This window comes from Mustela erminea, chromosome 17 (genome assembly GCF_009829155.1).
Source record: "Mustela erminea isolate mMusErm1 chromosome 17, mMusErm1.Pri, whole genome shotgun sequence".
NCBI lineage: Eukaryota > Metazoa > Chordata > Mammalia > Carnivora > Mustelidae > Mustela > Mustela erminea.
Window position 1 is genome coordinate 31,529,248 of NC_045630.1, and position 27,922 is coordinate 31,557,169.

At 55.1% G+C, this 27,922-nt stretch overlaps 1 protein-coding gene across 7 annotated transcripts; it reads left to right on the top strand.

The window, feature by feature from the left end:
- Positions 1-2,614: 2,614 nt before the first annotated feature.
- TLR5 (toll like receptor 5) lies at positions 2,615-27,485 on the top strand. Of its 7 annotated transcripts, none has more exons than XM_032318859.1 (9): positions 2,615-3,078; positions 3,419-3,525; positions 9,510-9,685; positions 10,379-10,559; positions 10,850-12,171; positions 14,339-14,503; positions 14,717-14,910; positions 15,966-16,057; positions 17,766-22,328. In XM_032318859.1, the coding sequence occupies exon 9, from the start codon at positions 17,992-17,994 to the stop codon at positions 20,566-20,568; it is 2,577 nt and encodes an 858-aa protein (XP_032174750.1). In that variant the 5' UTR covers positions 2,615-3,078; positions 3,419-3,525; positions 9,510-9,685; positions 10,379-10,559; positions 10,850-12,171; positions 14,339-14,503; positions 14,717-14,910; positions 15,966-16,057; positions 17,766-17,991; the 3' UTR covers positions 20,569-22,328. The 7 variants fall into 7 exon arrangements, 5 of the variants coding, with proteins under 5 accessions (XP_032174750.1, XP_032174751.1, XP_032174749.1 ...); XM_032318860.1 differs by having other exon boundaries at positions 11,470-12,171; positions 17,988-22,328; XR_004280192.1 differs by lacking the exons at positions 10,850-12,171; positions 17,766-22,328 and adding an exon at positions 26,437-27,485.
- The last annotated feature ends 437 nt before the right edge of the window (positions 27,486-27,922 follow it).

Sequence of the window (27,922 nt, forward strand, 5' to 3'; positions counted from 1 at the left end):
TTACCTACTTTTGTATAACGAATCATCCCCAAAACTTAGTGGCTTAAAACAGCCTGTGTTGTGTCACTGTTTCTGGAGGCTAGGACTCTGGACCTGGCTGTCTGGGCCCCCCGACACTGGCGTCTCCCACGGCTGCTGCCCAGATGCTGACTGGGGTTGGGATCTCATGTCAGCCTCTGCCTGGACTGAAGTCATGTCCATGTTTACTTGGGTTGTTGGCGAGAGTCACTTCTCACAGGCTGTTGGATTAAGGCTTCAGGTCCTCACTGGTGGTTAGTAATCTGGCCCCCACCCCGCCGGCACTCCCTGCCACAGGGACGCAGCCATGAGGCAGCCTTGCAGGTGGCCTCCTAAGAGAGCCAGTAGCCACTGAAAGGACCGGAGAGAAGGTGTAGACAAGTGGAAATCATGGTATTTTGTGAGTTCATCTCAGGAGTGGCCGCTGTGTGACATTCCGTCAGTGAGAAGCAAGTCGCTGGTCCAGCCCACACACCAGAGGACAGGTTGCAAGGACAGAAGAATGCCAGGGGGTGGGAATCCCTGGGCACTGTTCTAAAAATGAAGCACCTTCCCATATGTCCTGTGGCGTGTGCCAACTCCCAGCCATACCTGGGCAGGCATGGAATTTCTGGGTGTCAGGAGACGTGGACCTTCAGCTGTCCTAGATAGTGAGTGTCCGCTTCCCCCAGGGCCCATGCCAGCTCACGTGCCCACTGGCAACATTTCTGTCACTTCATATCATCACCAACGCTTGTTATTACCAGACTTTTTATTTTGGGTCAACATTTGACTTTCTCAGATCATAGGATGAGGTCTGGCCTTTCCCATTTATATATTCCATGACGCTCTTGGATTTGCTCTTCTGTGGAGAGAGTACTGGCCTGCTCTTTTGTCTGTTTCCCTGTTCTTTCCTTACTGATTTGTGTGGCTTCTTCATATAGTCTGGATTCTTGCTTTTTGGTGGTTACGGGAATTGCGAGAATCTTCCTAGTTTTCTTTCCTGCCCCTGCAGTCTTTAAATGAAATCTTTGGATGAACAGGGGTCTTATTTGAACATAATTACATTTAACAGTCTTTGTCTTTACAAACTCTTACTCCCTTTCCTTGGCCTTGACTTTGCCGGTCTTCTAGATGCGGTTTTTCACCAATGTCTCCAGCTGTCACTTCTGTCCTGATGCCTCCTGGCCTGTCTCCACGTACGACTTCAGCTGTCTGCTCAACGGTGCCACCTGCCCTTCCCACAAACAGCCAGTGCACCCTGAAATGAGCTCAACCTACGCTTCCGAGTCCACCTTCTGCCATGCTCCTGTCCTCCTGGTGTTTCCTGATTCCACGAATCAGTTAATGCACATACAGAACAGAGCAGAGCACATGGCAAGCCCTCAGTAAATGTCAGCTCTGGGTATCACATCCCTCCCACCCTGCACAGTGCTCGACTCATAAAAACACACAGACACTTCACTGGTGAAAGCAAATGAGTAGCACTTCCCAGGAGGGTGTGGGGAAGGGAGGAACATCCCAGACCGTGTTAGGATGCCCAGAGACTTCCAGGGCCTACTCATCAGCACTGCTCCTGGCCCCAAGGGGCTCAGTGCTGCTCCTGGCCCCAAGGGGTGCAGTCCTGCTCCATGGCCCTGTCTTTGGACAGATGAGGTCACTGGGCGGGGGCGAGGGGGGTGACAACTTCCATGTGAATGGCCAGAACCGCTAGGGTCTCCTCACATGTGGCCCTTGAGTGAGCCCCCCATTCTCTCTCTCTTTATGGCTTGGGAGGAGCTGGTCACCAAAGTCTTTGCTGCTCAGAACTGAAGGCTGTCACTTGATTTGTTCATTAAAATCCAGAGTAGTGGGGCGTGTGGGTGGTTCAGTTGGCTAAGTATCTGCTTAGGTCATGATCTCAGCATCCTGGGATCCAGCCCCCGCAGCACCATGGGCTGCTCTGAGTCTCTCAGGATCTTGGAAATCTGGGTGGAGGTTTGGACAAGGGGTGGGAGCTCTGTGCGGGGAGTCTAGGAGCACGGAAGAGCTCCTCCTCACCAGCTCAGCTGTGTCTTTGTAAGGTTACTCCACGTCTCCTCTGCACCAGGGCAGGAGGGGTGGCCTTGCTGGCCTGGATGACCCCAATGACAGTCCAGGGGCAGCCCCATTCCCTTGGCTCCAGGGCGCCTCAAGCACCCAGCACCCACTTGCCCCAGCCTCCAGGCCCCCAAGTCCACGGGTCCCCTACATTCTTCCTCGTCCCCGCAGCCCCAGAGCATCCGGGGCGCCTCCGATGGGCCCTGGGGTTGGAGCAGGAGGTCCCTCCACGGGTCAATGAACTGAAAATGGTGGCCTGGACCGCAGTTCCGGGCCTGACGGGTGCGGGGCTTGCCCGAACGGGCAAGTGGGTGGGGCCTGGACGATGGGAGGGGTGGGGATGTGGCAGGGTGGTGGGCGGGGCCGAGCAAGCAGGCAGGAATAAAGCAGGCAGGTGGGCAGAGCCAGAGCTGCTCCGGTGGGCAGGGCCGGATCTGTCTGAGGGCGGGGATAGGAGCGGAGTCCCGGCAGGTGGGAGGGCCCGGATCCGTCCGGGGGCGGGAATGGGGGCGGGACGGTGGGTGGGGCTAGGGGGCGCCCTGCCCCGGACCTTCCAGGAGAAGGGGCTGGGAGGAGCGCTCGGAGGCGCTAGCGAGCCTTCCCAGGAGGTGGGCGCCGGGCCGCGGACGAGGACGGGCCAGGGGACGGGACTGGGACCGGGCTGCCGGCGGGGTCGGTCGCCAACCGGGGGCGTCCCAGGCCGCTTCCTGCTCTCCTCCCGGGACCCTCGGTGGCCGGCTAGTGCCGGGCTGGTGGCCGGTGGGTGGCCCACCGCGAAGCCCTGGCTCTGTCGACGTCACTTGCACCCCACCTTTGGAAAGCTGTCAGACTTTCTCACGTTCGCTTTCGTCCCCACCTGGAACGGGGCAGATGGCTTCACTGTCTTAGAAAAGGGAGCCAGCCAGGCTCGCGGGTGCCATTGAAATACCAGAACTCTGCCCAGCTGCCTGCCTAAGGGCCTGAGCCCCGCCCACCGAGAGCACCGGGAAAGCAGGCTCCACGGTAAATATTGTTGGCCTTTATGTTATCAACAATCTGCCGATGAAGACAGGGGAAAACACGGCTGGAATGACATCCTCCCAGGCGTGAGGGTGGATTTGGTTGATTTACTTAGGAGTGAGGGGTGTGCTGCCCCAGGAAGCCTATCTGCAGAGACCATGTTGGGTGGGAATCGGCAGCAGGGGCCTTCTCGTCCCCGTGGGTTGTGTGTGTAGTGACTTAGTGTTTGAACACACCTGTCCTGCACAGTGACCCACAGACAAGCAGCTTAAGTAACCTTAGCATTCTTAGGGAGTGTCCCCGAGCAATGAATGACCCAATCAGTATGATGTCCTGTTTGAAGGTCAGGCACAAATAGGATGCTGTCCTCTTGCTCAGTGCCTGGAAAGGAGCCCTGGAGATGTTGATGCTGGCGGTGGCCACCCTGGGGAGCAGCCAGTGCCCCACCAGGTGAGTGTGGCCGAATCACTTTTCTCTGTGTTTACTCAGCCTGGCTGAGCGTTGACAAATCTGTCCAGGACCCATGGACCCCTGACTTGCTTCATCCTTGTTCTCGTGGGTAGAATACAGTGGCCAGCAACTTACCAGTGAGGCAGGCACAGCCAGTTACAGGGGACATGGTGGGGAAGGGCCGTGGGGGAAGTTCTGTGCTACTATGAACTAATCCCTTAACTGTGGGGTTGCAGGCAGGTTCCGTGGGGTTCCAGAGGAAGGGCCCAGGCCAGAGCTAATTACTAAGCACACTTAAGCAGTCACCCATGCCTCTCAGTCTCCACGGTACCCCCACCCTGAGTTGTCACGGGATTGTCCTGAGTGTGTCAGCTCTAAGCAAAGCAGGGAGTATTGAGTTGCTATGATCTGAATGCAAAGCTGGCCCTGCCAGGTTTTTGGCTTTGTATTTTTGGAAGAAAGACTTCTTAGGTGGTTGTGTCTAGCATCACAGAGCCTTCTTTGTTCATTTGCGTGCATGAGGAAGTTCAGCTTTGCTGAGTGTTGAAATCAGAATAGGCCTGCTTGTTCATTTCTGCATGCTTATAGACTCAGCAGAAAGCTCTGGAACATGCAGTTCCTGGGTCCGGATGTGCTCATTTCGTGCTTCGTTTCATGGAAAGGAATGCAGCCGGCAGGTCCAGACTTCAGTCTGGCTGCATGCTAAGGTGACTGCCAGCGCTGGCTTTGCAGCCCTCACCCCTGCAGCCCTCACCCCATGTGCTCTGCTCTGCAGGGCTCACTCCAGGCTGTGGCACTGTTCCTGCCCTCCAGAGGCTCCAGGTTCAGGGTCATCCCTTGTGAGAGCCGCTGAGTGCAAAATTGTGTGCTGTCATTTGCTGATTGAAAGACAGCCAGTGTGGGCTGCTCAAGACAGCAGGGCTGTGGGGAGCTACTTGTCTTCCTCGGGATTTAGAAATGGCAGTCAGGGACTGCGCCAGACAGGGGAAGAAGGCCCAATGATAATATTTGAAGGCTATGGATACTTACAAAGGCCCTCACTGTCAGCCATGTGCAGTCCAGATCCCCTGCCTCCCTTTTCAGCTCTGGCCACTCTCTTTTTGTCTCCTGACATGCTGACCTTCCAGAAGGCCTTTTTTTTGTATGCCTCACTTTCCTTACATTGTTGGGTCCCCCAATAATGGGTCCGTGATGAAAGGAGCGAGACTGATACAAAGCAAAGGTCAAGCAAAGCTTTATTTCACGCCAAGCATCAAGAATCAAACCAACCGTCAAACAGACCGGTCAGGGCCGCCCCTTACAGAGAGGACCACCCCTCTCTGTTTCACTGACTAACTTTTATAGAGCAAAGGCCATGTGGTTGGGCTGGCCACACACAGGTGGCCAATGAAATTGTAACACACAGAGAAAACTGCACAGTCATGCTAGGTGACCAATTGAATTACAATTTACCCTAGTAGACATTTGAACCAGCTTATCACCTTGGTCAGAATTGGCATCCAAAAGGTGCTCAAAGGGCAGGGCCCGTACCCCTGGTAGCTAGGAGACAGTATGCGCCCCCACTGATTGAATACCTCCACCTGGCCTGACCCACCCTTGTATGTGGGCTTTGTTACCTGGGACTAGTTTCTGGGACTTGTTCTTAAGTAAGTTCCCCCGGGCAGGGGGCAGGGTGGCGGGGAGTCAATTTAAGTTTTACAACAAAATGTCAGTTCAACCGGGGTGGGGCTGCTCTGGCTGAATAGGCCCTTACAGCATTTGCTCTCCTGCCCAGGGTGTCCTGTTGGGTAATCCTCTGCATGTCAGAGAGTACATTCTCCAATGAAGACAGGCAGAGCTGGAGAGCCCCTTCTCTGGCTTCCATTGCTCTCTGCATGGAGCTCTGTAGGTGCTCTTGCCCCAACCCCCCCATTGCCCTTCAGACGGGAGGGGTCTTTGCCCCACTTCCTGCAGCAGGGCCACGTCTCCCTCATCTAGGGACCCTCTGAGCCACTGCTGGTGCTGGCACAGAGCAAGCATTTGGTAAATAATCCTTGGTTGCAGCCCAGCCACACACAGGACACAGGGAAGTGCCTTGCCCACTCGGTGCAGAAAGTGTGGGCTGAGCATTTTTCCTGGGACTGTGAGACTGAGTACATTTAGTAGAGCCAGATCCCAGGGGGCTTGAGGAGTTTGTGTTCAGTGCAGCAGCAGGAGTACAAACCCCAGAAGCCCCCACAGCCCCCAGGACAGAATGCAGGTCCTTCTTGGCAGCAGAATAGCCTGTCTAGTCCCAGCCCCACCGGTCCCACAAGCTCACAGCTGCACCTTCCCGGCCACTCTGCCTATGGGGGCCTGGGCTCCCTCCCACCCTTGACCATGCTGCTTGGCAGCCTCTGTGGAGACGGCTCCCTGCTCTCCCTGGCTGACGGCTCCCGTGGCAGAGCACTGTGGTGTCACGAGAGACGGGTCCACTGACATGCTTCTCGCTCTGAGTCCAGGTGAGGCCAGAGCCAGTTACTTGGGAGCATGAGTGCTGGGGATAGTCCAACCTGTGGGAGCAAAGGGGATCCATGAGCCAGGGGGTGGGGGGAGGAGAAGGGAGAGGTGGAAAATGGAATGACAGAAAGACGGGAGCAAAGTCAAGGATGACAAAGGAGGAGGCTCGGGTCATGGTCCCAGGGTCCTGGGATCGAGCCCCGCATCGGGCTCTCTGCTTGGCAGGGAGTCTGCCTCCACCCTCTCTCTGCCTGCCTCTCTGCTTACTTGTGATTTCTGTCAAATAAATAAATAAAATCTTTAAAAAAAAAAAAAAAGAAAAGAAAAGATAAAAGAAACAGGGGCCCAAGAGTCCATGCTACAGAAGACACTGGGGAGATTCAGACAAGAATTGAGGAGGAGGTGGTGGTCTCCAGGAGGGGGCACCCGTAGGGAAGGTGGGGGGCCAGCAGAGGCCAGCTAATAGGCAGTAGAGACAAGGGGCCCTTCTAAGGCTCCCAGTCTGAGGGACTGGCCCTGAAGGGGGCAGTGATCCAATCAGGAGAAGATGCTGTTTGTCTTAATGATAAGAGATCTGACCCCTGTTTGGGAAACAAAAGTGGGAAGACCCTGCAAGCTTCTCCAGCCACACACCTGGCTTCCAGGTCACCCTCATCATGATAAGCATACAGAAAGGGGACAAGGGAAATTAAACTTGTCAAGGATGCCCAGATGGTGGCCATAGGAGGACAAGAACCTGACTTTCCCCTCTCCCCGCCCAGGGCTTTGGCCCTGGGGCCCTGCATCTTGGAAGTTACCACCCACAGCTAATTGGAGCCAAGTCTCTGGCCAAGTCCACCCCACCCAGAATGGAGCCCAGCCTCGGGGCAGTCAGCCCAGGGTGGATCCCACCTCATGAACCTCCCTAGGGTTGAGAGCAGGGGTGTGTTCCCCAGCCGGCCCTGTTCCCAGTCCTTTCAGAGCCACCAGTGAAATCTTCCCTCCCACATTCCTCCCTGCCCCTGGCTGGGGAGACCCAGGACCCTTCCTCCTGGCCTGGCTCCCCCCTCACCCTCCCTTCTCAAGTGCAGTGTAATCTCTCTTCTCGATTTCCATTCTCCTAGTCTAACAGATCAAAGTTTAATAGGTTTTCCTTCCCTGTGCCTCCTGACAGCTGCCTCAATTTACATCACAATAACGATGATTTCTGCCTTTGCAGAGATCTGTCATTACTTCAGGGGATGCCATGGGGCACTTCTCAGCTTTCTGCTGGGCGCTTTGGCTCCAGACCTTACAGCTGCCCCTCCCGGCAACTTGCTTGGCCACCTGCATGCTGACTTTACCAAGTTGTGTTTGGGGGCACTGTGAGAGCCTCAGATGTGAATTTTCTGCAGATGGAGAGGGATATCCAGTTCCTTGGTGAGCTCTCTATTCTCAAGGAGTTTAAAGGGGGTCCTGCTAGTTGTTGGTCTTTAAAAATCACCCAAATGGAATTACTTTCTTCAGTCAGATGTTTTAAACCTGTACTAAGGAATGTGTAATGAACAGACCGAAGAGAAGCCATTTTGTTGGGTTTGCAACATACTGTCTCCAGAATATGGGTGCCTCTGCATGCCTCAGTGGTGTGGAGGGGACCACCACTGAAGACATTAAAGGCCATCAGGCAAGATTTTACATAACTTCCTGTGAGGGCGGAAAAGGGAAGCAGCAGATCGCCCCAGTATTGGGAGAAGCTCCGTTTCCTTCTCAGTGCTCTCCTTCGGTGGTTCCTAAAGGGAGCGAGCGCGTTTCCAGTGAGGTGCCCTCGGATAAATGATGTCTATGTACTTAGGCAAGAAGCGTTAGCGGGTTTCGTGTCAGTAACCGGTTGCTCTGGGTTGGGCACGGGGGTGTCTCTGGGGAAGTACACGTTCTGTCGCCAGTGCAAGGATGATTGCACTGGTCCTCAGAGAGGCGAGGCGCTTGCTCCAGGTCACACGTCCATTAAACTGGGAGCCAGCATTTGAATCCAGCTGCAAACTTGGTCCTCGTTCCGATTCTCCCAGACCATCAGATGTAGAGCTCCGAGCGCGCGTGGGCGGGGTGGACAGTCCCTTCTGAGACCGGGCTGGGGAAGAAGTCGTCCGGGTCAGAGCGAGCCCCGCTCCCCGTGCGCCCCCGCTCCTGCAGGCCCCTGCTGGTAGGCGGGGGGAGCGTCCCGCGCACCTTTGTGCTCCGCTGCGCCTGAACCCGTGAGGCCTGTCCCACCCCCTCCCAGAGGCTTCAACTGATCCCACTTTGCAACCATTTGATGCTACACCTTCAGGGCTGCGAAGAGTTGGGGGCGAACTCAGAAGGGATCCCGCAGCATCTCGTCAGCAGTGAGCAGTGACCGAGAAGTCACTTGCCACTCAGGCTGCCCTGGTGGGTCGGGAACCGCCCCGTTAGGAGGTTAGGATCTCCTGGAGGCTTGCTCCAAGGGCGGAGTCTCAGCTCCCAGCCCAGCCTGCTGACTTAACCAGCTTAACCAGCAAGGTCTCCATGTGATTTCTGTGCAGAGCACCCACTCAGGCTCTCTACCTGCTTCCCGTGTATTCCGCTTCTGGTATTTTGGAAGATCAAAATGATGACTAAGTTTGCCGCTGGATGTAAGCCCCAGTCCCCAGTGTAACAGCTGCATGAGCTGGAGCAAGCGCTGGGCCACTCTGAGCATGGGTGAGATCGTGTCTGCAGCAAGGCCAAGCGCCAGACATCTCCCACCGGCAGGACCCCTCCTTCTCCATCTGAGCCCTGGTGGTGTCTTCCTCAGTGTTGCCTCACTTGACCCTAACTTACCTAGCCGGCCTGCTTAGAAATGTCCCACTCTGATGGCAACCTTCGCGTTTGCCGCAGAAACCCGCAAGTCCCGCGCTCACCTCGGTGCAGTGAGCTTACCCTGTGTCCCTGACTTGGTTGAGCCTCAGTCGCCAAATGCCAGCGGGGATTTCATGGAAGGTCCCACAGACCCTTCCTCAGCACTGCTCTGATTCGGTGAGGAATGCTTTTGATTGTGAAAGGGTAGAGTTTCCCTCTCTGGGGTCCCAGGGAAGCAAGTTGCCTGCCTGCCTGGTTCCGGCAGCCACCTTCTGAACAGGCCCGAGGTTTCCAGGAACCTTCAGCTCTCAAGTTCCACGTGCTTTGACTCACAAAACGGTCTTGGTTTTTTCCAATTAAAATTCCGCTCCATAAGAGACCCAGCTGTAATTGCGAATTCCTTCACAAAGACAATCGCTGTATGGCATAGCAAAACAGTACACAGTGGCCTCCGGGAGGCTCCGTTCCTTGAGCATCCGACTTGGTTTCTGCTCAGGTCATGAAATTGAGCCCCGTGTCCCACTCTGTGCTCAGTGCGGAGTCTGCTTGAGATTCTCTCTTCCTCTCCCTCTGCCCCTCCCCACTGCTCATGCGTGCTCTCTCTCTCTCTCTAAATAAATAAATATAATCTTTAAAAAGCAAAAAAGAAAATAAAAACACATGCATAACGTTTTCTGTTTCTCCTCCTTAATTAGCTTCTCTCCTTTAGGAAAAGCAAAGCCCTTTCTCTTGATTTTACCAAATTAGCTGACCACCCCCATCACTGATGAAGCTCCTGTGGTCTCGGGAACGGAAGCAGTGGAACAGTCGGGGGCCTGGGCCCCTAGAATGAGGAGGCCATGTCTGGAGCTCCCTGTGTTAGGCCTTGGAGGTGAGTGCTCCTGATGGAAATAAATCTTCAGAGAATCAGCAGGGAATATTACTGGGGTGTTTAAGCTACGCTACTTCAGGTATATAGCATGAATAAAAATGGGGTCCCTGCGCTCAAGGATTGTGCACTCTTGGGGGTCAGGCATGACATAATGAATATGTTGTCATACGGGTGTGACTGGCACATCAGGGCAGGGAGATAAAATGGGCCCAGAGGGGCGTGAGGATTGTTTGGTAGGGGAGCTGGCCCTGGATGAGCCCATGGGATGGACAGAAGCCCTCCAAGCCTGGGGTCCAGCCTCAGCAGGGAACTTGAGTGGAGGATAGGTCCCAGGACTGCAGCCTAGGTCTGGGGCAGAGGACCAGACTGCCACCAGGTGGGCAGGCTGGCTGAGTTCATCCACAGTCCGTGGCACCTGGCCCTGAAGCCTTCGGCCCCCAAGAGTGTGACCTCCAGGGGCACAAGGAGCCAGTGAGGCTGCTGACCAGAGCTGAGTGAGAGGGGCGTGTGTCACTGGGGGACCAGCTGGGAGGTCTCCGCCCTGCCCAGGTGGGGGTGGGGGCAGAGCCATATCCAGAGGGGAGGGGAGTCGATGCTGGCAGTGTCCTGGGGTGAATCTCGCAGGACTGGCCACCAGCTGCACCGAGGTCACACTGGAGGCTTCTCCCAGTCTGACCTTGCCTATTGCTCTAGGGTTGAAGAATATGTAGGCTGAAGATGGAAATACACAACAAGGATTGGCAAGGGTCAAATGGGCTTGGAATTTGGAGGGAGTGCTACAGGTGCCCAGAGGGATATTTCCAGCTGTGTCCAGACAAGCGGGAAGAACAAGGGACAGACTCACTCTCGGATGCTGATGGTGTAGCGCTCACAGGTAAGTGCTCCCTGCCAAGAGGGACATGACCGGACCGGCTCCCGCCCAGACCAATCCTTTCAGGGACTCAGAGGATGCACACCAGTCCCCAGCATGCTGGCAACAGTGCCTGCGCGGGTGGGGGAGAGGGGAGTGGTGGCCTCAGAGCAGGAGGGATGGCCCAGAGGCGGGATGAGGCGAATTCAGTCACTCGGGGGACACCTGCCACATGGTACGTCCTGGCTGCTGGCATCATGGCAGAGAACAAAAGAGAGGACACCTGTCCTCAGCAGCAGAATTCTGATTTACAGAAAGATGGCTTTTAGGAAGACATGGCCCTCAGGACAGCGTGGCCTCCCAGGTGCCCCCTGGGAGGTTTGTGTCTGCGGGATGCCGTATTCTGCTGGTAAACACGTGTGTCCTTGGACTCCACTTGGTGTCCTGGCCTCAAGCCTTTGTGCAAGGTTGACCCAGCCCTCCACACCTGCCTTCAGATACAGTTCGGGATTTTCCCTGCTATGTGAACTCTGGAGAAACTCTCGCCATCCCCATTTGGAAATGAACTTAGTGTTTTTCTCAGTGAGACCTCTGTGCCTGCCCACTGTGGGCCACCACCAGCCCAGCTCAGACTCCGGGTGCTTACGGGGCCCAGGACCAAGAGGGTCTGTGAAGGATTGAGGGGCCCCCCCTGGCTGGGGCTAAGTGTGAAGACGTGCCCAGAACTCATCTAAGCTTAGCCAGCCTGTCTGCTGTCCCAGCCGTTAGCTCGGGAAAGGGCACTTGCTCCCTTAATGGCTGGGATCAAAGCTAAGTGGATTTGACTGAAATGGGAGGGCTGCTGGCTCTCTTCCCCTCACTCTCATTATCATAATTAACAGTGCTTGGCAGGGGTGATGGGCCATACTGACCGTGCCACTCCCGTGGCCCTCAGAGTCCAGACCCCAGCTAGCGCACGTACACGGACTCACGCTGTCTCTGGCCTCTGTGACTGGGCATGATGTCCTCGAGGATCGCCAGGTCACACCGAGCATTGGCATCTCCTCTGCATCAAGACTGACTCGGACATTGTGTGGGCGCCACGTCTTGTCAACCTACTCATCTGTCAGTGGACGTCCCCACTGTCCCCAGACCAACTAAACCATCTCTTGGTGCGGACCCATGTACCTGTACTGTTTTCACGTCTCTGGTGATTTCGAAGGACAGCTGAGTTCAAGAACCCTCCATCTACACCAGGGAGTCTCCGGTTTGCGTGTGCAGAAAATTCACCCTTGTTGAGAGTCCAGAGGCCTGTTGTAAGGCTGTGTCCTGTCCCTGGACTTCCTCCTCTGGGCTCCCCAGGGACTCTGACCTGCCATCCCGGGAGAGACTTTCCTTGCTTGTCTGTCCCTTGTTGAAGTGGAAGCACACCAGGGCTGGGGAACAGATGCACCCAGGTCCCTGAGCCTCTGAGATCTTGAGTCCACGCCAGACCCAGCAGGTCCCTGAGCCCATCCTGTAGGCTCACCAGGCTCCCAGACACATGGCAGCTTCTACCTTTCCTGAACTGGAACCCTTAGCCTTGAACTGGAGCACAGTCCCTGCTGATGTAGTGCGTGGTATGAATGACCATCTCGTTTGATTCACGTGCTAGGAGGTGCGGATTTCATGTGAGCTTGTGAGTAGTTTCTTAGGTTTAAATGAAGAAAACCGGGCCCAGCTGAGCCACCCCACATTTGAATAAACGCGACACACTTGGCAACCTGTCACGGACCTTGGTTCCCCACGCACATCTGCTGTCACAGCGGTCCACCTGCTTCCAGGGATCCCCTGTGCCCCCTGTCTCCCTCAGCTCAGTGCAAGCCTGGGACACAGGCTCTGCGGCCCTGAAGGTGGAGGTGGCCTACTGTCCTGTGTCTTTCACAGCTATATAACACCTCTGTGACTGTGCTACCTTCTCTCTATCAGGTTGTTTTTCGGTACCACTGGGGAAGATTTAGATGCTAGCCCCCTCTCCCCAGAATCCCTGTTTCTGTTGCGTGAATTTGTGTAGCATGGGATTCTGGGGGGAGGAACGCGTGTGTCGCCGGATGCACACACCATTAACACCGTAAAGCTTGTCCATCTTGTGCTCTGTAATGATTCAGGAGCACATGTCCGTGTCCTGCACCTGCCACTCCCAGCAGCTCTAGGTGTCCGCTCTCTGCAACAGAGCCTGGGGAGAAGTGAGCGGGTCCTCTGAACTTTGCTCCACGCGCACGCACCCTTCCTGCGCCCCCTGCTTTGCCCCACGTAGAGGCCCTTGGTCTTCTGTCTCGGATTGTCCACACCTGCTGTCGCGTGCTGCCTGCCACCTTCTCGTGGACGTCTGACGGGGTCTGGAGCAACTTCGCAGCTTGCTTCTCATTGTTGGATTCGACATGCCCTGCAACAGGACCTGTTCGAATTTACTTCAACCCACGTTGGCTTCTGGCTCCCATTCCAGGACCCTCCACTTGGGCAGTCACACCTCCCCACGCCTGTCGGCTTACCTGTCCTGGAGCTTGACCCCCAAAGCCCCCTTCAGAGGTAGAAATAGTGTTTCACACCTTCCTGCATTTCATACGATAATCGGTCTGCATAGTCCCTTTGTGGTACAACATACACCTAAATAATTTTCTTTAAAATCTGGCCTTACCCATCTCACTGTACCATAGACCTGACAGCTCAGCATCTTGGAGTGTGTTGTGTGGGGCTCCCGTATAGCGCTCGTTACCGCTGCAAGTTCAGGGCCAAGCTCTGAAACACGCATTTGGGGGATGACTCCAGGCAAGCAGTTGCCTGGAACAAGGCAAAATCGAAACTAGGAAATTTGACTCTGTTATTCTGAGCCAGTGTTCTTGCTTGCATGTCTCTGCAGGGGGTTTTCTGTCTGGTTACATAAGACAAGAATTCATTTTGATGTTTGAACAAAATAGCAGCTGTGAGACAGTCAGCAGTGTGGGGGTCGAGTGAGCTCTTCCTGCAAATACTGCTGTGGTTGGTACCAGGACACATTTGTTTTATACTCACTAAAATCCTCATTTGTGAAATCAAAGTTTCTATTCTGTTCAAGGACAAAGGTTGGCAAACTGCGGTATTCGGACTGCAAAGCCTGAAATATTTACCATCTGGCCCTTTGTAGAACTTTTTTAAAAAACATTTTTAAAGGATTTTTTTAAAGTTTTTTTTTTTTTTTTTTAAGTTACGCGTTTGAGAGAAAAAGACAGAGAGGGAGTGAAAGCATGAGCAGGGGGAGGGTCAAAGGCAAAGGGAGAAGGAGGCTCTCCACCGAGCAGGAAGCCCAATGTGGGGCTCGATTCCAGAACCCTGGGATCATGACCTGAGCCAAAGGCACACACTTAATGGACTGAGCCACCCAGGCGTCTCTGCAGAACGTTTTCAGAGCCCTGTTCTGGAAGGTGAAATGTGCTGGTTGTTCCACGTGAGTGATGAGCTGGAAGGAGCCAACGTCAGGAGGTCTGTGAAGCCCCGAAGCTAGGAGCATTTTGGTTTGTTATGTGTATATGCATTTTTGGAGATCAAGGAATCAGAGCTATGGGAGTCTCAAAAGGGTCCATGACGTCAAAGTATTAAGAACTGCTGTAGAGTGTGGTCTGCGGCTGGGCAGGGAGGCTGGCGTACGTGTGTCCCTGCCTGTTGCTTTAGGGCCCTGTTCCCACTGTGAGACAGGAAGAAGGTTGCAGGAAACAGAGTGTGGTCTTCCCTAACCTCGTGTCTCCCACATCCTCTGTATTTTTCCTGCCTCCTTCTAAGCACATTTGAGAATCTCTGTGTGTTTCTAGGAGAATCTGCCTCCTGAGAACCACGTCTCCCACTGCGTGGCCCAGTGTGGACCACCACAGCTGCACCAGATTCTGGAATCACAGCCCGGAGCATGTGCCAGGAGGCGCGATCCCGATGCGGGTCGCCACCAGAGACCCACAGTCTCTCATCTCTTCTCCGTGAAGGTGCCAGGCTTCCCTTCCCTGGCTGGTTTGCTCAGGAATCGGGAAGGCAGGGATGGTGTTGTCCCAGAGCTGGTGGCTGCGCAGGGCTGGCGCTCTTCTGGGGCTGCTGTGGGGCCGTAACCCCACATCTGGCCTCACCCGTTCCTACTTGCTTTCTGGTGGGTCTCCACTTTATCTACTGAGATCACCCTGAACTTGAGTCCCACTTCCCAGAATGCAGGTGTGTCTACTGTAAACTCAAGGACACTGGCTCCAAGGCCCACCTGAACCCAGAAGAAATTCAGTGAGGAAGGAAGAGGCAGTTCTGCTATCAGGACTCCGTGAGATCATCCCTGCGAGAGAACCACAAGCTACGTGGGTGGAGAGGCAAGGGAAGAACTTCTGGCTTTAATCATCCTGTGCCTCTGGTGAGCGGGGACAGGAGGGACTGGAAGCTTTGCCTCAGGGCCGCAGTGATGAATGCAGCAGCTTTCTATGACAAATGTTTAAATCCCCAAACTTTTCCATTTTGAAATGGAATCACAGCTCTAATCTAATTCACCTATATGCATAATTTTAATGAGATCAACATAAGGTGCCCTAACAGGAATATCCAAAAGAAATTAAAGGGAAAGTCATTTATGACAAATTAATAGAAGCTGCACGCGAGGAGGCAAAATGAATGATTTGGACTCTCCCCTTCATGTACTGGATTTAAGAGTCATAAGAAAATACTCAATGGATATTCCTTAAACTTTTTTAAAAATTACATTTGACATTTAGAAATGAGGGCTGAGTAAACTGGCTCACACACACGCGCACACACTCATGTGTGCACACACGTGCCTACAGACAGATGTGCGGCACCCTTGTGAACACGTGCACACACGCAGAGGTGAGTGCACACACTTGTGCACACGTGTGTGTGCACAGACAAAGCACACATGCGTATACAGACACACATGCATGTGTACCCACACAGTTCCGGGCGTCCCCCCACCCCGGGGCCTGCGCACCATGAAGGGATTTTCCTGGAAGGGTGAATAAGTCCCCCTAAAGCTCCAAATAGTAAAGGTACAAGCTTCCCTAGATTCACAAGGTGGTCATGTACCTGGAAAAGTCAGTATTTAGGAAAACAGTGCAAGCAACATGCCGTTGGCCCCGAGAAGAGAGTCAGGCTCTGAGGTGATTTTGAGCATGGGTTTCACCTCTGCGATGGCCTGGTGGGACAGCCCCCTGCTGCGGGCGCCCAACCAGCCTCCTTGCTCCCTGGGAGGCTTCTGTCACCTCCTCTCCATGATCAGAACCCGCTGTAGCCTCCCACATGCTCACAGGATGCTCTGGCCGAGGCGGCTTCCCCATCGGGAGCTCCTGCATTTCTAGGACGATTCGTGGATAAAATGCAGTTTTCTTCTTAGCAGAGGCAGTTCCTTCTGCAGATCGCCCGTGGGGTGACTCATTCCCCTTTGTTTCTCCTTTTTAGCAGCACACATCCTTCCCAACGCTTGCTGCACTGACGGCAACATCGTCGTCAGGGAGACAGACAGCAGACAAGGAAACCCGTGGCTGCACAAGGTGATTGAGGGCTTGGGATCGTGGCTTTCACAGAAACACACAGGGTAGTTTCCAAAGAGTCAGGGGTGGGGAGTTGTTGCAACTAGTGAGTGTGGGGAAAGACTCTTGAGGAAGTGTGGATGTGAGATCTACCCATGGGAGCGGCATACAGGAAGCAGCACGTGCCAAGGTACTGAGGTTGGACAGATTTGGAGGATGCAGATGGAGCCCCGTGTGACGAACTCCCACCAGACGCTGGGCCTCTCCTTTTCCTGTTCTTTCTTCGGGTCTCTGCTCAAAACATCATTGGCGGGGGTGGGGGAGGGCGGGGGGGAGGGGGGCGGGGGGGAAGGGGAGAGGTGCTCTCCTGGCCACTCCACAAACAGCTGCCGGCCCCTTGCCCTGGCAGTCCTGGTCTCCGTGCTCCCGGTAGATGGTTGATGTTCCTTCTTCAGTTGGGTGCCGCCCTTTTCCCACTTCCCTGCACTATAACAAGCCTGCGGGGAAGAGTGTGGTCTGTTTGTTCACTCCCTCCTGTGTCCCAAACAGCGCCCAGCACATGGCAGACGTGCAGATGATGCTCGGGGAGACAGGCGGAGCCAGACTGCAGAAGTGGGAAGAGGGGAGCCGCCTGGGGAAGACAAGGAGGGGCCAGAAGTGAGCGGGGATGGGGCCGGGGCGGGGGGCGGGGCGGGGGGGGCGGGTCTCCAGGCCACAGGGAGGGCGAGTGGCCCATGGGAGGTGAGGGGCCTCTGCTGCTGCGGCCCTGGTCCCCTGCCTCGGCCTCAGGTGGGGATGGCAGAGAAATGAGGGGCCCTGGTCGACAATCTCGCTCCGCGGAGTTCTTCCCCTTCATTAGTAAATGTGCGGTTTGGAGGCTTGGGGTCAACTCCGGCTCCACGCCCACTTCTTTTTTTTTTTTTTTTTTAAGATTTTTATTTATTTATTTGATAGACAGAGAGAGATCACAAGTAGGCAGAGAGGCAGGCAGAGAGAGAGGGGGAAGCAGGCTTCCCGCTGAGCAGAGAGCCTGATGTGGGACTCGATTCCAGGACCCTGAGATCACGACCCGAGCCAAAGGCAGAGGCTTAAACCACTGAGCCACCCAGGCGCCCCCCACGCCCACTTCTGATTTGCTGTAATCTAGGTGTGTCAGCCTCAGGGTTTCCATGGAAACCCCACCACAGATCAACCCCAAGGCGGAGCAAAACCTCCGCAGAGTCAGGGTCCAGCTCCACAGGACGCTGCAGCCGTGGCTGCGGCTGCGGGGTAACGCTCTGTGCAGACCCGCACCTGCTTCCTGTTTCCCTCCTACCTTCGCCCCATTTTCCCTCCTGAGAGTCACAGAGTACTTTCTTCCTTTTGGAGCTTCCACAGAGAGCCGGCCAAATGCGCCCCGGGCACAGGAGGTGGGGCCTCTCTCCACCTGGTGTAGGGCTGGGGACACAAGCCAGATGCAAGTAGGGATGCCCTGACCTGAGACCTGCCCGCCCCATCAGGCAGGCCATGTTGACCTGCCGTGTCTGATGCTTGTGGAGGGTGAGGAGGACCAGCGTTTGTGTGATCCGACAGGCCATGTGTGTGTAGCGAGGGCAGCGGTGTGGACGGCCCATGCCCTGGGCAGGGTAGGTGGGGAGCTGCCACGGAGCCGTTGGCAGGGGAAGAGTGGTTCCTGGCAGGGGAGGGGGGAGGGGAACACAAATGTGTCTCTGCCTGCTGTTTTCTTCAGCTTCCTCGGCAGACCTTGAATGAGTGATTGCATGAACGAGTGAATGAGAAAGGGACTTGTTGTAAAGGTCAGGTATTTCTGAGGGGCTTAGAACAGTGCTCACCACCCTGCACCGCAGTGCAAGTCAGAGAGAAGAGCACCATCTACATGGACACGTAAGCCATGGCCACGCCTGCGGGGTCTCGGGGAGACTGTGTTTTCATCCTCCCTCCTTCCCCACAGGATCATGGGAGGCTACCTGGACCTTCTGTTGGGGGTAATGCTCGTGGTCAGCCCTGTGCTAACAATTCCTTCCTGCACCTCTGATGGCCAGAGGGCCTTGTATCGATCCTGCAACCTAACTCAGGTGCCGCCGGTCCCCAGCACCACCCAGATCCTCCTGCTCAGCTTCAACTATATCCGGACTGTGACAACCACGTCTTTCCCCTTCCTGGAGCAGCTGCAGCTGCTGGAGCTTGGGACTCAGTTTACCCCCTTTACCATCGGCAGAGAGGCCTTCAGAAACCTGCCCAACCTCAGGGTGTTGGACCTGGGCAAGAGTCAGGTGGATTTCCTGCATCCCGATGCTTTCCAGGGGCTGCCCCGCCTGCAGGAACTTAGACTCTTCCATTGCGGTCTGTCCGATAAGACATTAAAAGATGGTTATTTCAGAAATTTGGAGTCTTTGTCTCGCCTGGACCTGTCCAAAAATCAGATTCAAAGCCTTAACCTTCACCCATCATTCTGGGAATTAAATTCCCTGAAGTCCATTGATTTTTCCCTCAACCAGATACCCGTCGTGTGTGAGCACGAGCTTCAGCCGCTGCAAGGGAAAACGCTCTCACTGTTAAACCTCGCCGCCAATCAGCTGTACAGCAGGGGCTCCATGGACTGGGGCGCATGCATGAACCCATTCAAAAACATGGTCTTGGAGACCCTGGATGTTTCTGGCAATGGCTGGACTGCAGACATCACAGGCAACTTCAGCAGGGCCGTCAGCGGGAGCCAGATCTCCTCTCTGGTGCTGGCCCACCATATTATGGGGCCCGGGTTTGGCTTCCAGAACATCAGGGACCCCAACCGGGACACGTTTGCAGGCCTGGCCGGGAGCACGCTGCTGTGGCTGGACCTGTCCTATGGCTTCATCTTCTCCCTGAACTTCCGAGTCTTTGAGGCCCTCAAGGACTTGAAGCTCCTGCAGCTGGCCCACAACAAGATCAACAGGATTGCAGAAGAAGCGTTTTATGGCCTCGACAGCCTCCAGGTTCTCAACATGTCCTACAACCTCCTGGGGGAGCTTTATGATTCTGATTTCTCTGGACTCCGTCAGGTAGCCTATATTGATCTCCAAAACAATCATATTGGGATCATTCAGAGCCAGACCTTCAGGTTCCTGAAAATGTTACAGACCTTGGATCTGCGGGACAATGCTCTTAAAACAATCTCTTTCCTGCCAAGCCTAGACACCATCTTCTTGGGTAGCAATAAGCTGGCGGCCTTGCCGGACATGGAGCTTAAAGCCAGCTTCATCCACTTGTCAGAAAACAGGCTGGAGGATCTGGATGATCTCTACTTCCTCCTCCAGGTCCCCGACCTCCAGGTCCTCATTCTGAATCAAAACCGCTTTTCCTCTTGCAGCCGTGCTCGCGGCCCGGCAGGGAGCCTCAGCCTGGAAATGCTTTTCCTCGGAAGAAACATGTTGCAGCTTGCCTGGGAAACCGGCTTCTGCTGGGATGTGTTCAAGGGACTTTCACGGCTCCGGGTCCTGTATCTGAACAATAACTACCTGACTTTCCTCCCGCCGGGGGCCCTTGGCGATCTGAGTGCGCTGAGGGGTCTCGACCTCAGCTCCAACAGGCTAATGACGCTTGCTCCTGGCGACCTGCCTGCCAACCTGGAGGTGCTGGACGTGTCCAGAAACCAGCTCCTGACCCTGGACCCCAACCTGCTGGCGTCCCTCACCGCCGTGGACATAACACACAACAAATTCATCTGTGAGTGTGACCTCCGTTCTCTCATTGTTTGGCTCAACCAGACCAACGTCACCGTGCTTGGGTCTGGTGCAGACATCTCCTGCATGTACCCCAACGCACTCGCAGGGACCCCCCTCTCCTCTGTCTCCATGGAGGACTGTGATGAAGAGGAGGTCTTGAAGGCTCTACGGTTGTCTCTTTTTGTCTCCTCCACGGTGACCCTGACTGTGTTCCTCGTGACAGTCTTCGTGTCTACCAAGCTCCGCGGCCTTGGCTTCATTTGCTACAGGGCGGCCTGCAGACTGCTGCCCATGGTCCAGGCCGAGCGCCACGAGTCCAAGCCGTACAGATACGATGCATACCTCTGCTTCAGTGGCAGAGACTTTGCGTGGGTGCAGCGGGCTCTGCTCAGACACCTGGATGCTCAGTATAGTGCCCAGAACAGATTCAACCTGTGCTTTGAAGAAAGAGACTTTGTCCCAGGGCGGGAGCATATCGCCAACATCCAGGATGCCGTGTGGGGCAGCAGGAAGGTGGTCTGCCTCGTGAGCCGACACTTCCTCCGGGATGGGTGGTGCCTGGAAGCCTTTGCCTACGCCCAGAGCAGGTGTGTGTCTGATGCGGACGGTGCCCTCATCCTGGTGATCGTCGGGTCCCTGTCCCGGTTCCAGCTGATGAAGCACCGAGGCATTGCAGGGTTTGTGCGGAAACGGCACTACCTGAGGTGGCCCGAGGACCTCCAGGACGTGGGCTGGTTCCTTCACACACTCTCCCAGCACATTCTGAAGAGAGAGAAGGACACCATCAGGGATGGGAGCATCCAGCTGCAGGCTGTGGTGACCGTCTCCTAGCCAGGGAGCATTTCCCCCTAATCTCACACCACGGATAACTCTTACTGTTTTGGGGTCCTGTTTGGGAGGTTTTTTGTTTTTTGTTTTTTGTTTTCTATTAGGAAAACAACATAGCTCTGAATTCTCATAGCCACATGATGCCTGGTCTCACTGACCCGGAAATGGAAAGGAATCTTGTTCCCTCCAGACTCACTGAACAGGACACACCTTCGTCATGGGAAGGGCACGAGGAGAGGCATCCCAGGTGGCTGAGAGCCTTTCTCTGGTGCTCGCTCAGTTGGCAAGTGGTGCCCTGTGCACTGCAGAACAACACTGAGGAGGAAGAATGGAAAAGAGGGTGTGTCTCCTGCTTCCACCGCAGGGACGATGCCCCTGCTGGGTGCCGGTCCTGCTCTGTCTGAGATAAGCACTGGCCCCACAGAAGCTGGCTGGAGAGGACCTGGATCTTGTCGAGACCATAGCGCTCTCCCTGTTCCTCATGAGCTCTGCTTCACACGTGGCCTGTGTTCCCCTTCCTTCTCTCCCACACCCCGCTCATCCACTGTGCTACACGGGGAGCCTCGTTCCAGGCCTGATTTTGCTGCTCAGGCGCTGTGTGACCTCAAGCACATGACAACCCCCCTCTGGGCCTGCTTTTTTATCTGCAGGTCAGGTGCTATCTACCAAGGACCTCAGGCTTCTCAGATCTTCTCCTTAGTTACCTTGCTGGCCCCAAGGGCATGCACACACAGAGGGGACTTCTGGAGGCAGTCAAAACTTCTCTGAAGTTGTATTTTTTTTTAATCTTAAAAGAAGTCTCTGTATATTTTGCATTCTGTCTTTTTGTATGTTTATTTTAATACAGAAATGTTTTTCTGCAAAAGTATTAAGAAAATTTAAACCAAGGAAGGTATGCCAGAATATTGCTGGTGGCTTCACACACAGCCCCCTAAGCCCAGCAGCCCCAGCTCGGCTGCCACATTTGAGGGGCGCCCTTAGGCCAGGGCCCAGTGTTCCAAAATGTCTTTCCTGTCCCCTGGCCCTAACTCCTCTGGAACATCGCCTCCCCCACCCCGACCCTCCACCTCTTCTTTCTGGAAAGTTCTCCCAGCTCCGCCCATCCATCCTTTGTGTTCTTCAAAACCCCACCCCCCCAGCCTCCTGGGAGGCCTCCAACCCAGAATGCTCTTAAATTCTCAGCACCTAACCTGTTCTTCTAAGACAAGCACTTGTGACTTCCTGTGAGAGCTGTGAGCCTGTCTGGCTGCTCACCCCTCTGGGCTATAAGCTCCGTGGGAAGACCTTCCTTCTGTGTCCTACCCTCACTGGCTGTCAGAGACCATGAATGGTTTTGGGAAGGAATTCCTTCTCTCCCTCTTCCTCCTTGTCTTCCTGGCGAATTTCCTAGCACAACTGCCCTTTCGTGTAACCCTACAGATTTTTGTCACCGGCCTAGACAGAGCCCCTGATGGCAGGGACGTTGTCTTATTCATCACTGTATCCTGAGCCCCATATGGTGCCTGATCCATAGCACATGCTTAATAAGGGTGTGGTGAATGGATCAAGTGTGCTGGGAAGCCCAGCTCCGGGGAGGTGATGGTGCTGGGTGGAGAGCGGAAGGGCCAGGAGCCCGAGGCTCATTTCAAACCATGCAGCATGGTGCGGGACTCCTGGGTGGGGGGGACGGTCTTAGCCTCTGTGAGCAACCAGGGCTTGGGCTAGAATGAGGAGATGGAGAGATTAGAAGGGGGAATGGAGGGGTGGAGGGATGAAGAATGGGGTGCTGGAGGGTGGGGTGGTGGCGGGGCCGGGGGTAGAGGATGGGGGGGATGAAGGGATGATGGGGATGGGGGCATGGGGGATGGGGGATAATGGGGTGGAGGGATGGGTTTTCTGGGGGGATAGGATGATGGGGATGGAGGAGTGGGGAAGAGGGCATGGGGGGTAGAGGGCTGGGGCATGGAGGGCTGAGGGGGGTGGGGCGCGGGGTGACGGAGAGATGGGGTGCTGGAGCGGTGGGATGATGCAAGATGAAGGAAGAGAGAGGGCGCCTGCGGGGCTCAGTGGGTTAAGCCGCTGCCTTCGGCTCAGGTCATGATCTCAGGGTCCTGGGATTGAGCCCCGCGTCGGGCTCTCTGCTCAGCAGGGAGCCTGCTTCCTCCTCTCTCTCTCTGCTGCCTCTCAGCCTACTTGTGATCTCTGTCTGTCAAATAAATAAATAAAATCTTAAAAAAAAAAAGATGAAGGAAGAGAGAGAGAAGCAGCTTCTTGTGGGCGTTGTACTAGGAAACGCAGTGACAGAACACACCCACGGCGCTAAGGCTCTGCTGTAGGATCAGTTGTGACCAGGAATCAGGAAGATGGTAAAAGGCTACCGGCTCAGGACAAACCTTCCTGCCCCCGTGGGGCAGTCGTGCTTCTCCCCACGCTGCAGGAACCTGGTCTTGCGTCAGGACCGCTGGAAGGGCATTCCCTTGTCCTGGTGGGGTGGGGGACTCGGGGGCCGTGCTAGCCCAGGTACCCCCTTGCTTTTGGGGGACTGTCCCCATGACTGTTTTCCAAGCCAAACCCGGACCTGTGGAAGGACAGGGGTGAGGGTATCTGGGATCAGTAGGTTGGAACAGGAGGATGGAGTCCGTTTCACAACCCTATCTAATCCTCTGACTTAAAAACCCTAATGGTAGTAATTTTCCTAATGAAACACATTTAGAAAGCACCTTTTTGATGCTTCTGTCATAATTAATGGGGAGCTGTTCACCACAGATGTCCCGGCCACTGTTGAATCGACAGGTCACTCTTTATTCCTGAATTTCTCTTTTCTGGCAAAACCCCAAACATTCTTACATCCTTTTCATTTGCCTTCCCTCCCATCAGCAGAACCAACAGTTAAAATTCTGTTTCAGGCCATTTTTCTAAGTGTCGCTACACAAGAGCTGTGGGAGGAAGGGCTGGTTGCGTCATGTTTGGACTGCGACAAGTGAACAGTGACTGTCTGTGGAAGTCCTGCTGCTTCCACAGGGACCCCAAGCGAAGCTGGAGATGCAAGTGCTACGGACAGACCATGCAAGGAATTTGCAGGACCTGCTTGATGCTGTGGTCGGGGTTACCTGGACAAGGTGACCCCATTCCTGACTATGTGCTGGAGATAGTGTTTGTTTTCTGAGGGCAGGCATCTCGCCTCCCCAGAAAGGTCACCCCCTGGAGACATGATAAATCTCAGTGACATGATGTCTCACTGGGGCCCCAGGCCCTGCGGGAAGCAGGTGTTCCCTCAGAGTTTTCCCACTGCCCTGACCTGGGCTTGCCACTGGAGCAGCCCTGAGGGCTTAACCCTTGAGGCAGTGTTCATGGTTTCTGATGGCCTTGGCCATCACTGGTCCGGGCTCTTCCCTGATGCTGCTATGTTATAAGGCCAGTGTTGTCCAGGCCTCAGGTCGTGCCAAGCCTGGAGAGGTTTGCAAACCCTCACAGGGTTTCTGTGTCCCGGGCCATTGTAAACAAGAGGACTTTTTGGAGAGAGGGCCTGGAGTCACCACGTGCTTCTAAGGAAGACCATGAGGCACAGGAGTCAAAGAAAAGGAGAGTCCGGTGTGGGCTGTTGGCCGGCACAGGCACAGCCCCTAGATGAGCCAGGGCTTCATCCCCAGCGAGCATCCTCCGAGGACGCCACCGCGGAAAGCACTCTGCTCACGGCATCCAGCCAGGTGGGTGCTGTTGAACTGCTTGGAGCCCCAGGTTAGGGGGTTTTCGTCGTTGACCCCCCCCACCTCCCAACTAGAAGAAGCAAGGATCATGGTTCCAGCACAAAAAAACTGTGTGTCAAGGCCAGGTGGGGCACGGGGAGCGCACGGGCCACCTGCTCTCTGCGAGGCTGGACGCCCAGCCTTGCGCTCCGGGCAAAACCAGCCCGTTGTTTGAGACGGAAACCTGTGGGTTGTTCTCTAACATGAACACGGATCCCACGTGTACACGTCGATGGGTTTGTATACACATCTGCCCAGATGTGAGCTCTTCCTCAGCCAAGACGGGGAGTGTTTCTGTCACCTTGAGAACTCCCTCCTGTCCCTCCCCTGCAGAACCTGCCCGTGCCCCAACACAGGCGGCCAGGGCCAGGGCTCCTGCCAACACGGGTGAGTGGAGCCTTCTAGAACTTCACGTAAGTACAGTCATTCAGTTAACCCCCTGTACCTGGCTGGACATTGAGCGGTTTGCTCCTCTTCCTGTGTTTGATGGAGTCACCAGCAGGCATCTATTGCGTCTCCCACGGAGGCTCGCCCTCCCCCACAGAACGGGGCTGCTGCTCATGGAGCAGGTGCAGCTGGTCCTTCACGGCTCTTTGCACCTGCTCCCATTGCTCTGGGGTAATTAACCGGGGTGAGGGGGTTGCAGGATAGTGTCCATCCAGCACTTTCCAGAATGGCTTTCATGGCTGCCAAGGGCATGAGGCTCTGCTGGCCCCACGGCCCTAGCCTATGGCACCTGGCCTCCCACCTGCTTTTTCCTGCGGACCCTTGTGGTGAGCACCAGCACAATCAGGAGCCGGGTGACCCAGGGTGGAGGTGGGAAAGGCTGTTGGGGGCCGTGTCTGCCACCCGCCTGTACCTGCTGTGTCCGGGCTTCTTGCTGGAGGCCCTGAAAGCGGGCGGCGGGCGGGCACACCCCTGCGCATGGCCCCAAGCACTGCGCCATCTTCCACACTTTCACAGGACGAAGCACAGACCCATGAAGGATGAGCGACCCACTCAGCCAGTAAGCTGTCCACACTGGGGTTCTCCAGACTCTTCTGTTCAACCCCATGTGGGGCCTGAACTTGATTCATGACTCCGGGGCAAATTGGCAAACTCCTCTGAGATTACGTTTCCTCACTTGTTTTATGGGGTGAAGAGCAGGGTTTTATGATGTTATCCAAGCCCGTCTGGATGCTTGGCGTCTTGCTCGGGTGTGACGACCCTGAGGGTCTTCACTAGTTCTGCTGCTGTGTCTCCTGAGACAGACAGTCCCTGTGGGGCGGTGTCTGCTGCCAGGGACAGCGGGGTCCTCCTCCTAAGCAAGGAGGGCCCTTTGGGACTGTCAGGGACCAGCCCACGGGGCCGGCAACAAAACCAGTGAGACACACGTGCTCCCCGCTCCCATCTGAGGTCTGAAGTGTGCTTATGTTTGCACTAAGGAAGCTATGCTCTTTCCTCCTCTTAGAACCTCCTGCGTATCTGAGGATGGACCCTCGCATGTATTATTTATGTCAGGAAAAATAGTGGCATTTCAACAACGTTCTCAGCCACCCCTCTTCACCCTCACAGTGCAGACCCCAGCGAAGCTAGGTGGAGGCTTAGGATGAGCTCCATCTGCTTTTCCACACCTGACACCCTGTGACGAGTACGGGCGGATGGAGAAAGCAGACATGACCGCTAGATGGCAGCCGCGAGCAACAAACTGGGTTTGGGGTGGTGCCTGGCTGGCTCCCCAGGAGGATCCCTGCCCCAGCTGACCTTCCAGAGACAGTGAGGCCGCAGGGGCAGAGGGCCTTCGTGTCTGGGCTGGGTCTTTGCACAGAGAGCTCCGAAGGGCAGTGGCGGTCTGGGGTCTTCTGTGGTCCCCAGGTCCCAAGATCGATGGCTGGCAGCTGTTGGGTATAGTTTCATGAGTTATGGGTTATGCAAGGCCAGCAGACATTAACTGGTTATAGATCTACTCTTCTGACCTGTGTTTAAAGCAGTTGATGCGTAAAAATTTGACTTTGGTTCTGGCAGGCTTGGTACTAATGGTCCTACCCCACCAAGAAGCAAACCCTACAGGGTTCTCTTGTAACCCATTATACAGGACACCCCTAAAGAAACCAGTAGGCAGGGTGCAGGGTTTCCTTCAATCACTCCACGATCTCCTCCACTGTAGGGCCCATTCAGAGAGCTGCAGGGTTGTCCCCAGACTGCTGCCTGAGTGGCTTGGATCCCCCATTCCCTCACCGTGTCTCAGCCATTGCATGTGAAGGCCCCGGAGCCTGAGAGCAGACCTGCCACCTGTCACCACCGGGGTCAGCCTCTCCACATGTGCTTCTGAGGTAAGGAAAAACTAAGCTTCCGGGCATTTCAAAGGTCCCCACCACCGCCTCAGCTCGGCTCAGTTGGCAGATCCTCCATTATCCCAGCAAAGCCAGGCCACAAGCTACTTCATCCCAGGACCACCAACGACATTCTGGGCTAGGTATAAAAATGAAAGTGAAATAATGCCATCGCATTTGAGATGCCGCCGACTGTGTTATCTGATGAACCAGTAATACGTGGGACGACTGTGTAATGCATCCTGTTCGTTCAGTGTTAGCTATGAAAACACGCTCCCTGACTCGGTGGATGCAATGGGTGAGTGTGGCTGAGCCCATGGTCTTCCTGCCACATACACCCTCCCCAGCCCCGTGGTGTCAAGAAGGTCTCCGAGGTCCCTTTCTGATCCCACACCCCCGGGCAAGGCTCAGAGTGCCTTCTCAGGCCCAGATGCACTCACAGGAGGAGGGACCCTGGGTCTCTCAGACATGAGGAGCCTCAGCACCTGACATTCTTAGCAGCAGGACACACAGCGGCTGGTGGGAAGCAGTGGTCCTCAGTGGCAGGGGCTGCCAAAAGTGGCAGCAGATGGAGGGTTAGGGCAAATGCTGGGAGGTAGACCCCACCCAAGAGGGACCACACATGCCCCCTAGGGAAGGAAAACAAACGTCCCTCCCACCTTCTGAATTCCCAGAGGAGACCCCTACAATGAGAGACGGACAAGTGCAATTGTTGATGCAGAGATGTCTAGGGCACGCGAGTAGGACAGGGACTGGACCAGAATGACAGCCATGACAAGTCTGCCCAGGGTCGATGGTATTCTGTCCCCTGTCCTGTAGCCCAGTCAGTCCTCCCAGGATGTAGTCTGTGACACCTGTGGTCCTTTGGAGGATCCATCCTCAGGCAGACAAGGACGTTCAGAGAAACCTCCCACTGTACCTGCTGTCCTCCAAGGTGGCTGGCTGGCTGGGTGGATGGAGGGACAGATGGAAAGATGGATGGATGGATGGATGGATGGATGGATGGATGGATGGAAGGATGGGTGGATGGACAGATGGAAAGAAGGATGGATGGATGGATGGGTGGGTGGGTGGATGGACACATAGATGGTCACTGTCAAATGCTATGTGGAAATCCCATAAGAAAGGGCATGGCTTATCTCGTGAAGTTCACTGATGCACTCAGAGCAGTGTCAAGAAGCAGAGAGCAATTGTTTGGGGGAGTTTGAGGGAATGACTAGTGCTGGAATGGCTAGTGGAGACAGCAAGTATAGATTGCTTTTGGAAGCAGCTTGGCTGAGGAGGGCAGAAAAGACAGGTATTTAGGAGGTAGGGTGGTTA